At 42.1% G+C, this 20,881-nt stretch overlaps 1 protein-coding gene across 2 annotated transcripts in view; it reads left to right on the forward strand.

The window, feature by feature from the left end:
- Positions 1 to 11,970, forward strand: part of ABHD5 (abhydrolase domain containing 5, lysophosphatidic acid acyltransferase) — a 34,389-nt gene extending 22,419 nt beyond the window's left edge. For both annotated transcript variants that reach the window (XM_084858244.1, XM_084858243.1), the window contains 4 exons: positions 2,219 to 2,373; positions 6,167 to 6,278; positions 7,929 to 8,115; positions 10,211 to 11,970. In XM_084858244.1, coding sequence (XP_084714370.1) covers positions 2,219 to 2,373; positions 6,167 to 6,278; positions 7,929 to 8,115; positions 10,211 to 10,300 — 544 coding nt within the window. In that variant the 3' untranslated portion in view covers positions 10,301 to 11,970. The remainder of the gene's footprint in view (positions 1 to 2,218; positions 2,374 to 6,166; positions 6,279 to 7,928; positions 8,116 to 10,210) is intronic.
- The last annotated feature ends 8,911 nt before the right edge of the window (positions 11,971 to 20,881 follow it).

Consider the following 20,881-nt stretch of genomic DNA (forward strand, 5'->3'; position numbering starts at 1 on the left):
CCATCTGCTATGTGTCTGAAACACAGCACAAGGTCAGGAAATGTCCTTTTTTCCTGAGAAAAAGGGAAAAGGAGTTTTCCTGAGAGAAAAGACATCTCCTTTTCTCCCTAGCTCTTCGTTTAGAGCTGGTGCAGGAGAAGAAAGTAAGTCCCTCCCCCACCCACCCACCCCAATAATTCACAATGGGAGGGGGGCAGAGGCTTGTTCATGCCTCTGTGTCCAATGGGCACTCCCATCTTGGAGTGCCCATCCGGCACAGAGCAAGCCTTTGTACCTCTGTCGCCTAACCTCTCCAGCTCAGAACTGGAAGAGAGGGAAAGGAACATTAACTTGCTCTGGCGCTGTGCATGGCCGGCACTGGCAGCATCTGTTGGGCACAGAGGCAAGCCCACATGCCTCCAGCTCTGGAAAGGAGAGGCAGAAGCACGCTGGCTGCTCTCCTTTACACCCAAGGACACTCCAAGCTCAGAGCCTCCACTCAGTGCAGCAGGAAGCTTGCATGCCTCTTGGAGTTGGTTACAGCAATGCTGTTGTGCCCAGCAAGTGCAGGACCAAAACAAATCCTAGACTTGAGCAGCACTTTGGGGCAGTACAGGGATGTGGTTCATCCCCTCTCTTTGGCTCTTGGTGCTGAGGAAGCCAGAGGCTCATCCTGCTTACCAGAAACTGATTCTTCTCTCACTGTGGTGAGGGTGGTGAGCATGGTTCCCTCCAATACCATTCTTTTTGCTGCAAAATGAGTAAGCTGGAGAGAGCTTATCCGACAACTGGATAAATTATTTTGGATGTAGAGAAAAAAGACTGACCTTTTACTTAAAATGCCACAGAACACAAACCTTAAGTAGTTAGTTTCCAATTCCACATACAACGATATCTGGAACCCAATATTCATATAGTTACTGGAATATATTTCTGGCAGGTCTTTTTAATGAAATATTTGTCAAGTATGACTTCATAGTTATACAGCCATAATGAAAGTATGGAGATTAGCCAAGGAGTACTTACTCCTCACAACATGCAGTTGTAAAGTTCTTAGGAAATAAGTTTGAGTCAACTTTTTTCACTGTAACACCACAGTGTTGAAATCAAATATTTTTACTTATTTATTTAAAAATGTTTCTAAGGGCACAATCCTCTTCAAGGTTAGACAGAAAAAAGTCCTACAGCTCCCAGAATTAGCTGTTGTGAGCCTTTTTTCTGTCTAAACATGCTTGGATTACATTTTAGAGATTAAAAATAATCTCTAAACAGTATACAGTAGAAACAAAACAAGATAAAAACAAACAAGATGAAAATTGGTAAAAAATATATCAGCAACAACAAGGTATAGCATCCAGTATCAGTCACTGGGGAAAGCCTGAATAAAAAAAAGATGTCTTCAAGAGACATCAGAAGCACATCAGAGATGATGCGACACATATGGTTGAGGGAAGAGCATTCCGAAGGATATGGACAATTGCAGAAAATGTTCTTTCCTGGGTCACTGCCAAGCAGTAAACTGTAGGATGTGGTCTCACTGATACAATTTGCCCTGATGAACACTGCAGTCTAGTAGGCTTCTAAAGGGGGCGGTTTTACAGTGGCCACATTTTGACATAATGCTACAACATGTCTTAGCACTATGTGAACAAGCCTAGCCTCCTCCCAACCTCACATGCTCCCCCTCCCTTCTCCTCATCCCACATAGTGCCTCTTCTAGTTAACCACAGCTTATTGTTTTGTCTGAACTAGAAACTGTGGTTAACATCAACTATGTTAAGTTGAAAACCAAGCCAATGGTGTAAACATTACACCATAGGATTTAGTATTATTTTGTTCCTGACCGTGGTCATTCAGGTACATGAATATATGTCGCATAATTTCACAGTGAGCTATCTCTAACCATGAATTTCACAGTGCGCTGTTTCTAACCAGGCATAAGTTATACATAAGCTCTATGAATATTTTAGGTTGCAGAACACTAGGTGGCTACAAGATAAGCATTAATTTAATTTAACCATCCAGAATCTCTTCTTGCTTCTTGAAACCTGAGCATTTATGGTATAGGTAGAGCAGTGGCTAAAAAAAAAAGGAAGTAAGCAATATCAACTAGCTGAGCTTTTAGTGAAGAAGCAATCCTTCTACTATAAAACAGAAAGGACATCTGATTCTGGAATACAACTTGCACCATTTTAAATACTCTCTTGTTCACGAAACGTCTTAACTTTTATACCCACAGAGCAAAACATCTTATATTAGTGGAGCCATGGGGTTTTCCAGAAAGGCCTTCCAGTGCTGAACACGAGAGGCTTATTCCAATCTGGATCAAAGCACTTGGAGCAATTTTGAGCCCATTTAATCCATTGGCTGGTCTCAGAATAGCAGGACCCTTTGGTGAGTGCTAACTAATAGTTTATTTTGATGGCATTGCCTTGGTCATCAATTCTGAAACTGTAATTGTGTAGATTGTAGGTCAGTATTCAATTTAAGTACTAGCCTGGTGGTGGCTATAGGCAAGAAGGAATTGCTTGCAGGCTAGTGCATGGAAGTCCATGAAGGCAAATGAGCAAGCTGGTGAAGGAGGGACAAAGTTTCTCCTTCAGCAGCTTGGTCTCTCCTCTGCGCCTAGCATAGAAATGCTGGAGGGATGGAGCTGTCTGCAAGGCCCTAGTAGGCTAGTAACTTTCTGGATTTATTTACAAGGCTGCATTAGATGTCTTTTGGAAAGGATAGAGGTAGCAAGATCTGTCTAAATGGTATTAACCTTCTCCTTCCCGTGTGCTCTTTCTTTTTCAGCTTTACATTTTATTGAAAAGCTTTCCAGGTGCGATAGCATAAATAATTATAGATAATAGACAGAATACAGACAGAAAAAAGATTCAAGATAACCTTGGCTTGCGAGCCATTGTGAAAGAGAAACATTGTTTTGTACCATATTTAAACTTATCCTTCCTCCCATCTCCAACAGACATATGAACTTGTAGAGTCATGAAACAGATATTAAATCATTCTTATTTAACAAAAATGTGTCTATATGTTGTCTGGTTTGGATATAATACTTTTATTTTCCTCTCTGTAGAAGACAAAAAGTAGCCTGGTTTCTAAGCAGTTCTTTTTCATACCTCTGGTTACAAACATTACTCCGTTTAATTTATATATTATTGCAAAGATCCCACATCTGTTAAATGAGAGTGAAACAGGTAGTTCATTAGTGGATTTCCAGTGCTGAGCAATACTTACTTTGGCAGTGGCAAATAGATTCTTAATCAAACATTTATAGGTTAGGAAGAGAAATGTAAAGGTTAGGAAGAGAACAATTGTGGATCTAGTGGCTATCTGTGACCAGTGATTTCTTGTATTTGTATTTGTATCATAGATTTCCCAGAGTTTCAAATGAGTGGGCAGGTGTACACATGTGATGAAGAGTACCCACTGCTTTACTTCCCCTATACTGTTTATAAGAGGGACATGACTTTATAAGCATTTTCACTGGTGATGGCCCAAGTGCTCCAAATGTCAGACCATGTGTCTTTTTAATACTATTTGCAGATTAGTGCCAACTACACAGATATGACATAGAATCAGACAAAGATTATAACACAGTTCGATATAGGTTAGCACTTAGACCTTTAGACCCTATTAGACCTTGGATCCTAATAGGCTTTAACAAAACACATTTAACATTGTTAAACTCAGTATCTGGCACAATGGTAGGAGAGTTGACATGGTACCTAACCTGTAACTACTAAAATAATGGGAGCTTGTGTCCCTCTGCTTACCTGGTTAATTTATCATAGCCAATGCCTTGCCCTGATGTGCCTTTGATCGATATATGAAAAAGAATGATAAACTTTAAAGGCTATAGAATCTTTCCCAGGCAGAAAAGATGAGTGAGGTACTATTGTGTCAAAAAGTGTGTCCCAGGCTTAGCTTTCCCCCCTGATATACCGGGCATTTATCGCTAAACATACAGTGGATGTGTTGCTGTGGCTAAAGGCTGGAGGTGTCTGCAGCTCCAGAGCAACTCAACTAAGGGTTTCTTTCTCCAGGGAAAATTTGTTGTTCGGTTGGTCCAGCCACATGTCCAACATGATGATGATTGTGTTTAAAGGTACCCAGTTCTATTTGTGATTGGAGGGTTTGAATTTTAATCTCAGCCTGCCTCACCATGAAAAATTCTTGATTGGCCTTTGCCAATTGGTTAGATGCTTGAAAGTTAAATAAAAAAGGAAGCATCTGAAAAAGGAATTGAATACAGGAGAGAACACACACGTGCTTTTCCCAAGTCATGCAATGTCTGAATTTTCCCCATTTTAGAAAAATCTGCCTTTATATTATAGAATAGTGGTAATATTCTATATACATGATTTTGATTATTGTTCTTAAGTGCTTGAGTGGCTTGTCAAGCCCCAAAAAAAGGAATGACGCTTTGCCTGGAATTCTGATTTTTGAAGGCTTACTCAGTAGCCTGACACCATGCTATAGCAATGGAATTCTTCCATTATGTGAAGAAGAGGCTGTTTGAGGTTTCTTTCAATAAATGGCTATATCATCTGCAAAGAGGCTCAGCTTGTGTGGAACTATTCCTGCATTCTATCTTTAGATGTTATCATTCTGGCTTACTGCTGTGGCAGATGGCTCAGTTGTCAGAATGAAGAGGAGGCGGGGATAAGGGGCAGCCTTGTTCAGTTCCTCCCAAGATGGCAAACCAAGGACTGCAACTGTTCCTTCTGGGAAAGGCCTTAGGCATAGAGCAGAGATGGGCAGAAGGTAGGTCTGGATCTACAGCTGGACTTTTAGTGATTGCAGTAGATTGGCAAGGATTTCTACCTCCCAAGTATTTAACATCGACATCACTCCCCGCCCCATGACCTAAATTATACTGCTGCAATGGAGTAACCATACATGGATTTTTGTGTGGAAGTAAGTACTGAGCTATGTTCAGAACTTACAGCAAATTCCTAGGCTTGGAATTCTCTAATTCTAAGTGAACATCTTTTGCACCAGGCTCTGGTTGGTGGATCTTGGAGGTTCTAGTAAAAATCAAAGTAGATCCCACAAACCCACTACTGGCATAGAGTATATAGTGGTAATAACTCTGAGCCATTCGCCTTCCTACCAGACAGATGGAAAAGTGGCATTATTCACTGATACTACAAAAATGTCAAGAAGTATCTGGTCGTATAGCATTCCTAGACTGGAAGCTTAGATAAGCATTAAATATGCATTCGCTGTTAAGGGTGAACATAGGGTTTGATGTAGGGGTGGGGGCAAAATTTGTTTGGTTCAAATTCTAATATGAAGCAATGTTATTTGCACTTCCCAAACAAATACATAAACCGGAATGCAATTATCATTCTGGTTTTGTTTTTTCTGAATTTTGTGATGCAGTTCTCTGAGCAAAAATGCATACATTCGGGAAATGGCTTACAAAAATTTATACATTAGAGAAAAGTGTTTGCATAAAATGTGTATATTGGGGAAAATTGTGTACAAGAATGCATGGGGAAATTGCATATAAAGTACATCTTCATTTTCATATACGTGAAATTGTATACACATTTTTGTAGAGACTTAAAATGTTTTTTTCCAAGCTCATGCAGAAATGGGATGGAGCAAACTTATGCTTGAAAAAAGACAAACGTTATAAAAAGCAAAACTGATTTGTCAATTCCTAATTTGATCCAAAGGTTCCCTTTTTCTGATAGAAGGAGTGAATCTTTGGATGCAACTCATAACATTTCCTTAAGTTTAGTGAATGTATGTCTACATTGATTTCCCATGTGTTTGTGCCCATCGCTTATATTTGACTTGCCAGAACTGAGCTTCAAATATCTCAGCAATAATCCAGTAGAGCTTGCATATGTGCATACTGAGTTTATTGTAGGCTTACTTCTGAACCCAAAGAAGATTGGTTCTGTGAAGAGAGAGACATGCATACATAGGTCTGCATGGAGATCATAAGTGTACATTCACAGCATGACTTCTCACTTATTCTCCAGCATGACTTCTCACTTATTCTCCAATTCCTGTCTAAAATGACTAATAATGAATTATAGGAGCAGATAACCTAGCTCTGTAGCCACTGAAATAAGTTACAAATCATCATTACTGCGCATTTTGAAAGAGCCATCCTGTGTTCACAATTAGCAATTTTGATTTTTCATGTGTGTCTTTTTTGTGACAGGACTGAGCCTTGTACAGCGTATTAGGCCAGACTTTAAGAGAAAGTATTCATCCATGTTTGATGATGATACAGTCACTGAATATATCTACCATTGTAATGTGCAGTCACCAAGGTAAGCATAAGTTAGCAAAATCCTATAGGTAATCCTGAATTGGTTCTCCAAGTGTGGATCCTTATGTAGCCAATATGGCACCAGGCATGCACAGGAGGGAGGTATCAGCAGGCTTTGGGAAGCCCATCTTGAGGCGTCTTGAGTGCCATTTTTAATAAATAAACCCCAAGGTTTGCAAAAGTACAAAAATATTTATGAAAATAAATCTCTAGGGGTGAAAAAACAGCCCAATGGGCCCTGAGCATGGTCAGTGGGCATGGAATGCTGACAGATGGAGAATGGAGTATTCTGGCAAAAGAACGTGACTGGCTGGAACCCTGAACAAGAACACTCCAACTGCAGCATTGTTTTGCAGGTCCCACTTGTGGTGTTAGTATTTGAATTTACCAAGAAATCCCTAACCTCTCAGTGTAGACATTTTTCATGCTGAAAATCACCGCCTAAGAAGATGCATGAACCACCAATCCCAATTTCAATTTGTTAAGTTAAGAATAACCTCTGCTTGCCAGAAAAGTTGGCAAATTCCAACTCCTTGAAATCAAAGGTGGAAAGAATCTTTGGCTTTTGCAGATGTCTTTTATGCAATTTGCCAGCAGTCCTAAAATATATGGACAAAATTCTGACGGCTGTCGAACATTGACCTGAAAAATTACTAATTTCTTGTGCCCTGTTTACCTCAGGAATAGCTTCCTCTTGTCTTCTGCTGTGACTTTAACATCAGCTGAGAGTGATGTCTTGATGGTGCCAACTGTGCACCATGCTGAACAGCAAGGGCACATAAGAGGCATTCTTGGTGGCTGCCCCATGCTTGTGGAACTCTTATCCTAGCAGGCAGCCACAATCTAAACCTGAATACCTTCTGGAAACATGCAGATTTTCCCTTTTTTATGATGGCATTCAGCAGGGGAAATGAAGCATAATTCTATATAAGCGTTGCTCCGCATAATATTATAACAGGTTGTAACAGGTGAATTCTGTACGTTCCATTATTTATTGTGCAAACAGTAATTCAAGAAACTCCAAAATGGATTACAAAATCCATTTAATTTACTAATGAGGCTTGCTTATAGGAAGCCCCCCTCCCCCCCAATATGCACACTTCCATCCCTTTGTTCTGCAGGCTGGAATTTCACCTTAATAGTTCTGTAAGGCTATCATGAATTTATTGGGGTTGTTCAGCTCAGCAGACATCTTAGACAAGTGACTTTGAACTTGCGTTGTCACAGCATCTGTAGTCATGTGTCTGGCACCAGTCTGACTGAACCTTTGCCATTCACATCCCATGGAAGCACAGTATTAGCACCTGAGTAAGCTGCTTCTGTTACATGGAGAGATAAGGATGGGTGTCACCACCTATGCATCAGTCTTTGTCCTATGCAGCACTTGTATAGTTCCTGCTACTGGTGACAATTAGAACATTAACTGGCTGCTGCTTTATATATAAATGTATTGTCTGCCAGGTTCTTTTTCTGGAGAGGTGTTTTTGTATGGATGTTTGAACTAATGGGAAGCTTCAAGCTGTGATATATTTTCCCACTTTAAATAGAAGGCTTTTTAAAATGTAAGGAGAACTACAGTGTTAAATAGTTCTGTATTTAAGTGAAAATACAGAACTGTGTTTAAAAAAAATACAATTTCTTTTTCATATAGTGGAGAAACGGCTTTCAAGAACATGACAGTTCCATATGGATGGGCAAAAAGGCCAATGCTGCAGCGTATTGCCCATATGCACCAAAACATTCCTATCACTGTGATTTATGGAGCACGATCATGTATAGATGGCAATTCTGGGACCACCATCCAGTCTCTGCGACCAAATTCATATGTGAAAACAATAGTAAGTGGGACATTCTAGTCTTTATGTTGATTTCCGCTATAAACGGCCTGCTCTTTGCAATGTCTTTGAATGATAGCATTAGGATTTTAGGAGGATGAAATCAGATGGGGCAGATAGTGAGATGGGGCAGATAGCGATGTTTCCCTTTTTCCTAGTTCTGACTCGCATCTATAGATGGTTGTGATCAAATAAAAACTTTTTAAAGTATGTTTTTAAAAATACTTTTCTGATGCTAAACTATTATTGCCCTATTTTTCATGCATAAATGTGACAGGTAATACTCATCAACATAAATTTAGATTTATTCAGAATTTAATTTGCTCTGGCTCCAGAGATATGCAACCACAGTAGTGTTAGTGGATCCATCTCCCTTCTCCAGGCTGAGCATAGGAGGGAGACAGTGTTTTTCGCACTGGGTCCTCACCTCCTAACACTAGCAAATCTTTGGGCTGTGGGAAGATTCACGGAAGTTAAACAACTGAATGCTGAGGATTGCACACATAGGCACCTTGCAATGGCCTGCTGTGCATGGAGTGGGGAAACTTTTATTGTTCACACAGATATATCTTCTTTGGATCTCTTTGGATTATGATATGCAGGAGCACAATAAACATCAACATCTAAATAGTTTTCGGCCAAATTCAGTTTGCTTTCAGGATGAATGCCACAAAAACAAGCAAACCTCAGTACATATAGAACCAAAGGCAGAACTGTTTCCTTGCATAGGATGCCCTTAGAATGTATAAGAAACACTACCTGAAGAGTAACGTGTGCACTGGACTTCTTTTTTAAAAGTAATTTTTGCCTTCATCGAATGACTTTTGCAACTTCTGTTGCTACGTGGAGCAAGCTAATCAAGCGCTCATAGCAAAAAGAAAGTGGAACATAAAGATTAATCCCTCCTGTATTGACCAAGAATATCATTGTCTTCCTTTATTTATAAAACTGCCAGCCTTCGTCATCATGGTCAATAGTTGTGCTAGCTGGGGAAGATGGGAGTTGCAGTCTAACACATCTGGAGGGCACTAGGTTGGGGAAGGCTGCACAAGAAATAATGATCCCTGCTTGCAGGCTAATGAGCAAAAAAATGAAACAAAAAGAGAGGGGAATTGGAGGAAAAGAAGAAAAGCAGGGACTTGCGAAAGGAGGAAATGAGTCACTTTGCAGTTTATATTCCAGTCATACACAGCTTTTATATATCTTTTGACTTGGCAACCTGAACGCATTTTGGCTACTCAGAGCCAGTTATGTCTATTATTATTATTATTATTATTATTATTATTATTATTATTAATTTATTCCCTGCCTTTTTCCCAGTAGTGGGACACAAGGCAGCTTACAAAAATTAAAACATATACAATTAAAACATATGGAAATACACAAATGTTAAAATATAAATTAAACAACAATATAATTAAAATTATATTAAAACATTAAAACAGCAATACATGACTACACTTCATTATACTTGATTAACTCCTTTATAATGAGACTAGAAGTGCAGGACTGCTTCAGTGTGAACTGCTCTGTGCTGTCCTGTAGATTGTATCTGTTTGGGGTAAGAAACCTTCAACATCTTGACTGGGTTTGGATGACATGGCACAGCAATAACCCACGAAAAGTTGCAGCACCCACGGGCACCAAGTTGCATATGCAAACCTCTGCTCAGGTCTTGTTGAGTTGTGCAGACCCAACGAGCATGGGTTATGTGAGGGTTAGAAAAACCTCGCATAACCCTAAAACAGACAATGGGTTATTTGAGGGTTGTTTAATCCTCACACAACCCACACTCGCCATATTTGCATGACACAACAACCCCTGAGCAGGGATTGCATATTCAAAATGGCAGCAACACATGCCGTAGCCTCACCACGGTAGGCTGTTGTGTTGTGGAAAGAGTCCCCCTGCCTTTGTAATTCCTGACTTTTGTTTTTGTCAAGACTGTTGCAACAATGGGAATTTTGGCAGAATGCATATTTTCAGCATTTTTAATCACTGCATTGGTTATGTAAAAATTTTTTTTTTCTTGTAAGTGAACTTTAAATTGATTTTTTCTCTATTTTTCTCCCCCTGCCCTGCCCCACCCTTTCTATAGGCTATCCTTGGTGCAGGTCATTATGTGTATGCTGATCAGCCTGAAGACTTCAACCAGAAAATAAAAGAGATCTGCAATTCTGTGGACTGACAGGATTCTGTTTTTTGGAAAAGCAAGCCACAGATATAATTAAAAGCAATACTTTGTAGTATATTATAAAAGTTAAGGAATACAGGTGTTTTAAAACAAAACAGATTTTGTTTGCACCATTTCTTTCAAGACATTTGCACACTTTAAACCATGCAGTGCCTTTAGCTGGGATGGGGAGATTTTAAAAACCCCACAGATTTGTACATTTTAGTTTGAATCTGTTCTTTATAGATTTAGATAAGGTATTTTTTGTCTATATCTTAAAACAACATTTTAAAACTGGATTTTTAACAACTTAATTTCATGGAATTTAGAGCATTTTAAATTGTGCTCCACGCATACAGCAAGAGTTTCTGTAACAAACATTCTTACAAAATGCTGAGTAAAACTGCAGTTTGGCTGCTTCAGCATCCATATGTTGCAGTTTTCATACACTGAACTTTTTAAGAATGTGAAAATACTTCACAGTTTTTTCTTTAAATTGGAAGATTGTGTATAGAATATCTTCACATTTTATTGTACCTTATGATGTGGACTTTGCCAAAATAATTAATACTGGTAAGAACCAAGGAAAAAGAAAAATTAGAAACAGTTGGGAAAAGACTGAATAGCGCTGAATTATTTTTGCTCTTGGGACCTTTGTTGTTCACTACAGTAACTGTTTTTGGGTGTCCAGTTTTTGAGGGGGCTTCATTTTGTAAAATACTAATATTATTGATACGTAATGTTAAAGAGATGATATAGAATCCAGTGGATTTGAAGATTAAATGCCTTCTTAGTAGCATAAACTGTACATTTGTCGATATGATTATTGCAAGACCTATTGCTGGCCCAACTCTCAAGTTTCTACATGAGCAAGAATTCCATATTTCATTAGTCCCTGACAAAATTGTGTCTAATGTTTGGATGAGTATGCCTTGTCTTATATATTACTGGAATTTTGAGCCAGTCTGACTGGAAAAATGCTAACTCAGTAAAAAAAGAAAGAAAAGCTAATTTTGTCAACAGGTATCTTGTAAGATGGCATCTTAGGTTAAATAATACAAATGAATCAAGAAACATAATATCTCAGAATTTTAATAAAAATGTAATTTTATGCAGCATTTTCAATATGAGCTTATTTAGACTCTGGTTCTTTACAAAACTGAGTTTTTAGAGACTTGGTTAAGATAAGGTAAGCAAACCTGTTGCCACCTTAAAGGCAAATGGAGTGGTTTGTAAACCAGACTGTCTACACAATAACTTAGTGGTTGGCTTTTCGAAGATTGAAATAACAGAAACTTTTATCTTTCTTATATAAAGTCTTTGAATCAATCTGAAGTAATTCTTGAAAGTCAGTTATTTTGTTGTCTCTTAAAAGTATACCCTTAGATTGTATTAACAGAAATGGGAAGTATTTCCTCTCCAAGAGATATTTTTTACTTCAGTGCTGTGATAACATGAAACAGTCCCTATAACTCTCTTGACTATAGTGTAAAATTTATGCTGAATATTGGCACCATTGTGCAGTTGAGTTTACAGCTTTTTTTTTAAACAGTCAGAATTGCATAGTAAACCTCGATGGTCAGAATTAAATAACTTGTTGTTATTTTAATACATGAATTTCACGTTAACAAATTGTACAGTGAAACTCTCATAGTTCTGTAGTAAAGAATTCTATTTCATGCTTACTGGTTTGTGTCAGTCAGCTGTTGTACATTTGAAGTCACATACAAAATGCCAACTAACACAAATGCAATGCAGTGTATTTTTGAACAAGTATCAGGTACAACCAATTATTGTTTTAGGCTGGCACAATGTTGGGAAACACTGCCATATTTAGGAAAAACAGAGGATCCAATGCCAAATATATTTTTTCACTTTATTCTTCCAGCTAGTTCTGCTAGCTAACTACTGTTTCTGTAGGTTTTGAACAAATCCTTCAGATTCCCCTTAATGTGTTCTAATTGGTGATTCTAATGAGTACCTATCAATGAGTGCAACTGGCTTTGATTCCAAGTTTGCTTAAGCTGTAGTAAGTAGTGCAGGCATGAACAGGGACTTGTCCACATTACAGTTTATGAAATCCTCCAATGACTTACATAAATGTACTTTCTAGGAACACTGTGTGAACCAGCCCACTATCGAACATCCCACTGTAGCTTATTTAAGCCACAGTGGGTCACGGTGTGTGCCGGTAGCCATTTGGAATATTCAAGCTGCGACCAAGTAATCCATACCAGAGGATTGTGGGCATAACCCTAAAACAGACCATGGGGTTTGGAAGGGTTGGTTAATCCTCAGGTTTGGATGACATGACAAGCTGCAGCCACAGTTTGAATATTCAGGATGGTGCCACAGCTTGTCATGGAATTAATAAGCCACAGTGAGCTGTGGTGATCATGTGAACCCAGTCACTATTTCTATAATGATTCCTTAAGTATTGGGGGCTTAACTAGACATGATGTGGTATGGTAAGGATGTGCTTGGCAAACTTTGATACAGGGACACAAGTTGGGGGTACCACTGTTCCAGTGACTTGGGGCAGAAGGAGATATGGCAAATGGAGGGGGTTGGGACATCAAAGTAGAATGGGCCACAGATGTTTACACACTGTTCCCCTTCTACCCCCTTTCTCTAACTCTCATGTGCCAGGTAGCTCATCCACTGAGCCGTCCTGTCTTGTGGTGCTGCTATTTAATGCCAGGTTGGTCTGCAATAAGACTGCAGTCATTCATGATTTAATCATGGATGAGAAAGCCAACCTGGCATGTATTACTGAGACTTGGGTGAGTAAGCTGGGTGGGGTCAACCTGACTTAGCTCTGCCCACCTGGGTACTCAGTGCAGCACCAACATAGGTTGGAGGGCTAAGGGGGGAGAAAGTCACTGTGGTTCATAGAACCTCCATCTCTATCACCAGGAAACCACCCCACCTTGGAGTGGGCCTTGAGGGGCTGCACCTGGTGTTGGGCCATAGAGACAGCTTGGGGATGCTGCTGGTGTACTGTCCACCCTGTTGCCCAGCATCCTCCCTGACTGCTGGTAGAGGCAGTCTCAAGTGTGGTGTTGGAGGAACCCAGGACTGTGGTTCTGGGTGACTTGAACTTCCATGCTGAGGCTGTCCCTGGAGTTCCAGCTCAGGACTTCATGGCCTCCATGACAACCATGGGGCTGTCTCAGTTATGAAGCAGGGCATACTCTTTGTTTTTTTCCAAGTTGTGAGCTGGGTGGTCTGAAGACTGGGGCGGGGTCTGAAGACTGGGGTCCATGTAACCCCATTGTCATGGTCAGACCATTTCCTGGTGAAGTTTGAACTCAATGTCTTACTTCCCTCCTGCAGGGGTGTGGACCCATTCAGATGGTCCGCCCCAGGAGACTGATGGAATCCAATGGATTTCTGAATGCCCTTGGGGATTTTCCAGTGGAGAGAGCTGGTGGTCCAGCCGAGGCCCTAGTCTCACTGTGCAATGGTGAGATGTGGAGGGCCATCAACTTGATTGCACCTGAGTGCCCTCTCCAGCACTGTGGAGCCTGTTCTGCTCCTTGGTATACTGCGGAGCTGCAGTCAGTGAAACAGGCTGGACATCGGCTAGAGTGCAAATGGCATAAAACTCCAAGTGAAGATGACTGAGCACGCTCTAGAGCACATAATAGTGCCTATTGCATGGCAATGCAGGCAGCAAAGAAGACTTACTTTGCTGCCTCCATTGCATCCTCAAGTCCAGTGGAACTCTTCCGGGTAGTCCAGGGGTTGTTCACAGCAAATGGGGCCCTTGCCCCGACAAGGACCTGCTGTGACCTTTTTGCATCGCACTTTGAGGACAAAATCGCTTGTCTCCACAGCAAACTTGATGCTGTTGTTATCACAGTTCCAGTCACGGTGTCTGATGCCACCATCTGCCCAATTTTGTGGGATCAGTTCCAGTTCCTGTGGCCTGATGATGTGGACAAGGTGCTTGCAATAATGCGACCAACCACGTGCCCTCTCGATCCCTGCCCCTCTTGGCTGATAAAGCTAGCCAAGGAGGTATGACTGGGTGGGTCCAGGAAGTGGTAAATGCTTCCCTGCAGGAAGGGGTGCCCCTGCTGTCCTTAAGGAGGCAGTAGTGTGGCCACTCCTGAAGAAGTCCGCTCTGGGCCCATTGGTATTAGACAACTACCGCCCAGTCGCAAATACCTAGGAATGTCAGAGAATTCCGCCACTGATCTCGGTGTTCCCCCCAAAATCTGTGGCGGAACAAAGCCCCCCGCCCCCCCACCCCGCGAAAGGTGTGCAAAACGGAGCACTTACCTGCTGCCGTTCGCACTGCTTTGCAAATGGTGGCCGCCTCTGCGGCTGCCATTTGCTTCTTCATTATAGCCGTGATAGGCTATGTAAATACTTACATAGCCTATCACTGCTAATGCATGGACGCCATTTGCATCCATATTCACTATGCCACTTGCACCCCTGTCTTTTGCTGTAATAGGCTACGTAAATATTTACGTAGCCTATCACGGCAAAAAAAAGGGAACGCAAATGGCGGCTGCCGTAGCCGCTACCATTTGCGTTCCCCTTTTTTTTTTCTGTGATAGGCTATGTAAATATTTATGTAGCCTATCACGGCAAAATACAGGGACGCAAATGGCGGTGGCTACGGAGGCTGCCATTTGCATCCCTGTGCAGGCTGCCCAGCAGCTGGATGTCTGGCTGCAGGCGGCCCCGGCCGGCAGCTCCACAGAGTTGCCGCGGAGCGGAGCCGGCCAAGGAGAATTTCAGGGGGAGGGACGGAGCACCTCCCCCCCCACCGCGAATGTCACCTTTTGAAAAGGTAAGTGACTTTCGTACATCCCTACAAATACCCCTTTCTTAGGGAAGGTACTTGAGAGGGTTGTAGCAGAGTAACTGCAGACACTCTTGGAGGATATTGATTATCTAGACCCATTCTAGTCTGCACTTCAATCTGGTTATGGGGCTGAATCAGCCTTGGTCACCGTGATGGATGAGCTTTATCAAGAGAGGGACAGGGGGAGTGCAACCCTGTTAATTCTGTTCGCTCTCTCATCGGCTTTTGATACCATCAACCTTGTTATCCCCCTGGATCGACTCCGTGGGATGGGTATTGAAGGCACTTTGCTACAGTTGTTCCGGTCCTACCTGCAGGGCTGATTTCAGAGAGTAACATCGGGTGACTATTCCTCGGCCCCTTGGCAATTGAGCTATGGGATGCTGCAGGGCACCATCTTGTCCCCAATGTTGTTTAACATCTATATGAAGCCGCTGGTAGCAGTCATTAGGGGATTTGGAGCTAAATGCCACCAGTATCCTGATGCCACACAGCTCTATCTCCCTGTGACTTCTGAATCAGGAAAGGCTGTGCAAGTCCTGGATCAGTGCCTAGACTCAGTAATGGGCTGGATGAGGGCCAATAAACTGAAGCTGAATCCTGGCAAGATGGAAGCCCTGTGGGCAAGTGGTTCCTGAGTCGAGGAGATAGGCTCATTGCCTGTTCTGGATGGGGTTACACTCCCTCTGAAAGATCAGGTTCGTAGTCTGGGGGTACTCCTAGATCCATCATTGTCACTGGAGACCCAAATGGCCACTACGGCTCAGTGCCTTTTACCAGCTGTGGCTTGTTCACCACCTATGGCTTCTCTTGGACCAGGATAGCTTGGCCACAGTGGTACAGGCATTAGTAACCTCAAGACTAGATTACTGCAACGCACTCTATGTGGGGCTGCCCTTAAGGCTGGTCTGGAAGCTGGAGCTAGTGCAGAATGCAGTGGGTCGGCTTTGGTTGGGAGCTGCCCCTTTTCAGTATGCAACTCCTTTGCTGAGGGAACTACACTGGCTGCCTATTTGCTACTGGGCCAGGTTAAGTACTAGTACTAGTGTACAAAGCCCTAAACCAGCGGTCCCCAACCTTTTTGGCGCCAGGGACTGGTCCAATTTTTCTATGGACCGGGGGGGCGGTTCCGCTGGTGGACTTCCAAACACTAGGACGCATTTGCATCCCTATTCTTTGCAGTAATTGGCTATGTAAAAATTTACGTAGCCTATTACTTGTAGAACAGCGGCTGGAAGTCCGCCAGCAGCCGGAGCCAGCTGGCAGCTCCACAGACTCACTGCAGAGCCGGCCGGAGCCAGCAAGGATTTGGGGGGGGGATGGATCGCCTCCCCCCCCATGGACCCAAGGTGAGCGGGTTTCACACATCCCTGCGGCCCGGTTGCTGACAGGCCACGGACCGGTACCGGTCTGCGGCCCAGGGGTTGGGGACCCCTGCCCTAAACAACTTGGGACCAGGATACCTGAGAGAGCGCCTTCTTCTTTACCAACCTGCCTGATCACTGGGGTCATCAGAGGGCATGCTCCTGGTGGCTCCACATGGACCTATGGCCTGGTTGTAGTCCACCAGGAAGAGAGCCTTCAACATAGTGGCCCCCTTCCTGTGGAATTCCCTGCCTTTGGAGGTCAGGCAGGCACCAACGTTGTGTCGCTTTTGGCACCTCCTGAAGACGTCGTTATTCCAAGAGGCTTTCCCTGAGCGACCAGCCACGGTTTATTATGTTCATCTGTTCTTTTAAAATGTTTTAATTGTTTTAATTATGGGATTTTATTCTTTTATTTTGCTGTTCACCGCTCTGAAATCTTTGATGTGGAGCGGTATATAAATATTGTGAATGAATGAATGAATGAATGAATGACATGTGAGATCTATCATCAGCATCTCCTGCCTGCAATAACTGCAGGCAGGAGAGGATAGAATGGGGCGCATTCCTAAGGAGAGGATGTTTAACGTCTCCCCTGCATGTGGTGTCCTGACCTAAATGCCTCCCTAAACCTGCTGTTTGCCCTATGGAGGAAAGACATACTGATATTTTAGAAGCACCTGTACATTTTACTTTGCAGGGCAAATAGCAGATTGGGAGGGATTTAGATTGGGGAAAATGGGGGGCGGGTGTAGTACTAGTAGTTAAACACCCTTTCCAGCACAGCTTCTGAAATTACATTGAAATTTCCCTGTGATTGCTTCAGGGGGAAAATGTAAGTGTAAAATCTTGATTGCAGATCTCCTGCATCACATCTAGCTGGCCCTCAGTGCCCAATCCTAAGTTCTACTAGTCAATATATTTGTGTATTTGAGCAATATGATTTACAAGCAGATATCCTAAAATCTATTCTAGGCAACAAAGTACAAGGTCCTAATTCAGTGACTAGTTATGCTGATTAATTCCCCAGCAAATGAACTTTTCCAGGTGTCGTCTTTAAAATCCTCACTAAAAATGGGCAAGTTAAAACTGATCCAATCCATTTTGTCTGTAAGCCATGTCATGTGCAAACTAGTTATAGCAGGCCTACGCACCTTGTACCTACTGAACCAAACACAATCTGACTTACCATGTGTGTGACAAACCTCTATTTTTGAAGTCTTAAAAGGGCAGCAGAAATGGGAGGTTTATTGAGCACATGATTGGCACCCAAGCAATGTCAGTAACAAGTTTATGGAATAGTTTGTGTGTCAATCCAGTGCAGGCCACTCTGTTTTTACAGTGTTCCTCCAAGCATCTTTCATCATTACAGAAGAATGTTGACTTCAAAGTGGAATATCCCTGAAATTATTTTGTTCATAAATTTCTCGTGTTACAATAGAGTTGAAAATCATGAGAATACACTGTGCAGCTTGTGACTCACTAAGTCAAACTCAACCCACCAGGCGACTTGATAAACTTTATGTTTCTGCTACTTGCTTGAAATGGCAGAATCAAGAAAATACACAGCTGGTCAGATGAGTCACAAGTTGCACAGGCCTCCCAGAGGAGAATTTCACATTGTGGTATCTCCATTTTGCTGCATGATGGCATATTTATTCAAATCCACAGAAGAATGATGGTGATTTTGTTCACCTCAAGAGGACTTTTCCCTCTAAAAGTCTTTAAAGTCTTACATTTGCATTAGAAGACAACAAAATGTCCACTCTTGTCTGTGTCTCACTCTGCTGCCAGAAGCTACATCATGAAGATTTGCCGTGATCTTGAAACAGATCAAGTACATAATCTCTTAAAATAGAGCAACTGTGATCTCATTTATATAGAGAGCGGCTGTCTGTATGCCTACTTCAGTAGAAATATTGTAGATCAAAGAATGGAATATTTGTAATAATTTTTAGTACATATTTTCCGATTATAGTGAGTTGGATCCAGAGTGTGACTTCCGTGAATGGAAAGGCCTAAGTTGCAGCAGATCCCCTGCTGGAAGAGTGTGGGAAGTGATTTTTGCCAGTCCTGCCTTTCATGCTTTAGAAGATAATCTTCCCAATCAGGTTTTCAGGAAGGTGAAGGGAGGTGAGGGAGGAAGAAGGGTGGAAATAATCTACACACACACACACTCCTACAACAAGACAATTTCATGAGCAGAGTTTTGCTCACGGCAGTGCTAGATTCATGTCAACGACACTTAGAGCATAATCCTATGTGTGTTTAGATAGGAAAATGCCCTACAACACAGCATTAGGGACCATTAGTCTACAGCTCCCAGTTATAGGACTTCTTTCTGTCTAACCATGCATAGGATTGCATCTTAACCACTTTAATATCTTCTCTTTTGGGTGTCAAAAATTCAGTTAAAGGTTTGTGTGTTTTCTTATATTGGTGTTTTAGTTATATGGTTGGAGGTTTTCGTATGTCTAATATTTTTGTTGTGTACTCTCCTGGGAGGAAGGAGGAGGAGGATGATGATATATTTTAGAACCAAGAAAAGGACAATTCTTGAGTGCTGTCTTCAGACCTGAACCTTTCCCTCTATCTCCTACCCCCAAATCTGTGTAGGCTTTTATCCTAAAGCCATATTGCTTTGCCTTTCCTACCCCTCCACTTTTAATATATAACTGGGTCAGCGGGAATGTGATTAAGATGCCCTACCAAAGCACACGATGTCAGCTGTGACAATTTGAACACATTTTTCGTTCATCCAGGAATGTGCATTTCCTCCCTCCTTTCTACACTTTCAGTTTTTGTCTTCTCAGCAGCTACGTTTTAAGAAACCAAGCTGCTTCTTAAAACTGCCTTTGATATTAAGGAAATGTAAGTGCCAATTATATTTCCCTTCTATTTCCATTTTCAAAAGAGTTGTGAGGACAGCATGTGAGGTCAGAAATTGCTGAGAAGTCATATTTTTATTTAGCAAATAAATAATTAGGTGCATACATGCACTGGGTTCTGACAATAATCAGTGGGACAATCTTGGCTGTAGGTACGGAAAGAGCTGACCATTCTCTATACTATAGTTTTATGCCTGCCTACAAAGCTATAAAGTCTATTGTTTTGGGACAATGGCCATGTTTCGCTCAGTGCATCTGTAGGCCCAGGGTATCTTGGGAGAAAGACGCTCTGGCCCAGCCTTGTGGAACCTTTGAAACAAAGACAAACCTGTGCATAAGTATGAGATGAAATACTGAAAATTAATCCAATAAGGGGGGGGGGGGTTGCAGCAAATGTAGCACAAATGGTAGTCACTAATAAAGTTAAGCAACACTCCATGAAGGAATTTAGGCTTTTGAAGAATTTGTCCCATGAGCTCGGGATATCTTACATCCTTAAGTTCTTTGAAACCTGAATGGAACCAGAGGCAACAAAATGCCTGTATTGTATTTTGTTTGCACTATTGTTCCTAAAAAAGTTTATGAGCTTTAAGCTGTTACTTCCAGAGGATAACCAACAAGGCCTCTAATCCACTTAAAACAATCTCCTGAGTCATGTAGCCTGCTTGAATATGTAACAGACTTGAGGACGGACACCATTTTAATTTTGGCTTGGTTTTGAAAACCTTTTGTTTTATGAACAACCTTGCATGGCTCAACGGTGTTTGGAACACCTTTAAAACAATGAAAATTGATATGGTTTATTGAGCCACCTCTATTCACAGAAGTTAAATTCCCGCCTGGTGGACCTCCTCCACATCTGATTGTAGCAGTGCACCAGGCCCAATTTCCGTGATGGAGCTTTGCTCTGGGTTTTGTGGGAAATTTAAATGGCAGCTAGATGTGGCCATCCAGAGCTGCTTGGAGTGCCAGACAGGTGTCTGTGGTGGGCCCTGCCAGGGCTCTGGAGTCTCAACCACAGTTGCTGATGGCCCTGTCAGCACAGGATCTGGCCTGGCTGCCATGGCAAACGGCTTCCAAGTAGCAAGCTCTGCACCCTCCAGGCATTATAGCCCCCTTCAGAGGTTACCCTCCATGCATTCCAGGAATACATGTCAATTTCCCTCCTCAGACCTTCTGCCCAAAGCACAAAGGTCTGGGGTTGGAGGTGATGGGGGTATTGGGCATGGGGCCAGTGAGCATAGCCGTGCTCCTCCCTTCCACAAATTCTTGGAGTGCATGGAGGATAACTTCTGAAGGGAGCTAATATGCACATGCTCTTTAACTATTGCATATGGTAAGCATGTCGATCCTTGCCAGCAGTTGCCATAACTGATGTGCAGTGAAGAAGGTGTGTGTTGATCATCACAACAGGGAAATTCAGATGAGCCCCCTCATGGATTTAAAAGCATGTGTGGCCAGGTCAGTTGGCTTAACCCCACTTTTCACTGGCTGTGCATTTGGCAACTGTAAGAAGGGGCCC

Source organism: Heloderma suspectum, chromosome 5 (assembly GCF_057233095.1).
Source record: "Heloderma suspectum isolate Gila_16-S chromosome 5, 16-S_ref, whole genome shotgun sequence".
Lineage (NCBI taxonomy): Eukaryota > Metazoa > Chordata > Lepidosauria > Squamata > Helodermatidae > Heloderma > Heloderma suspectum.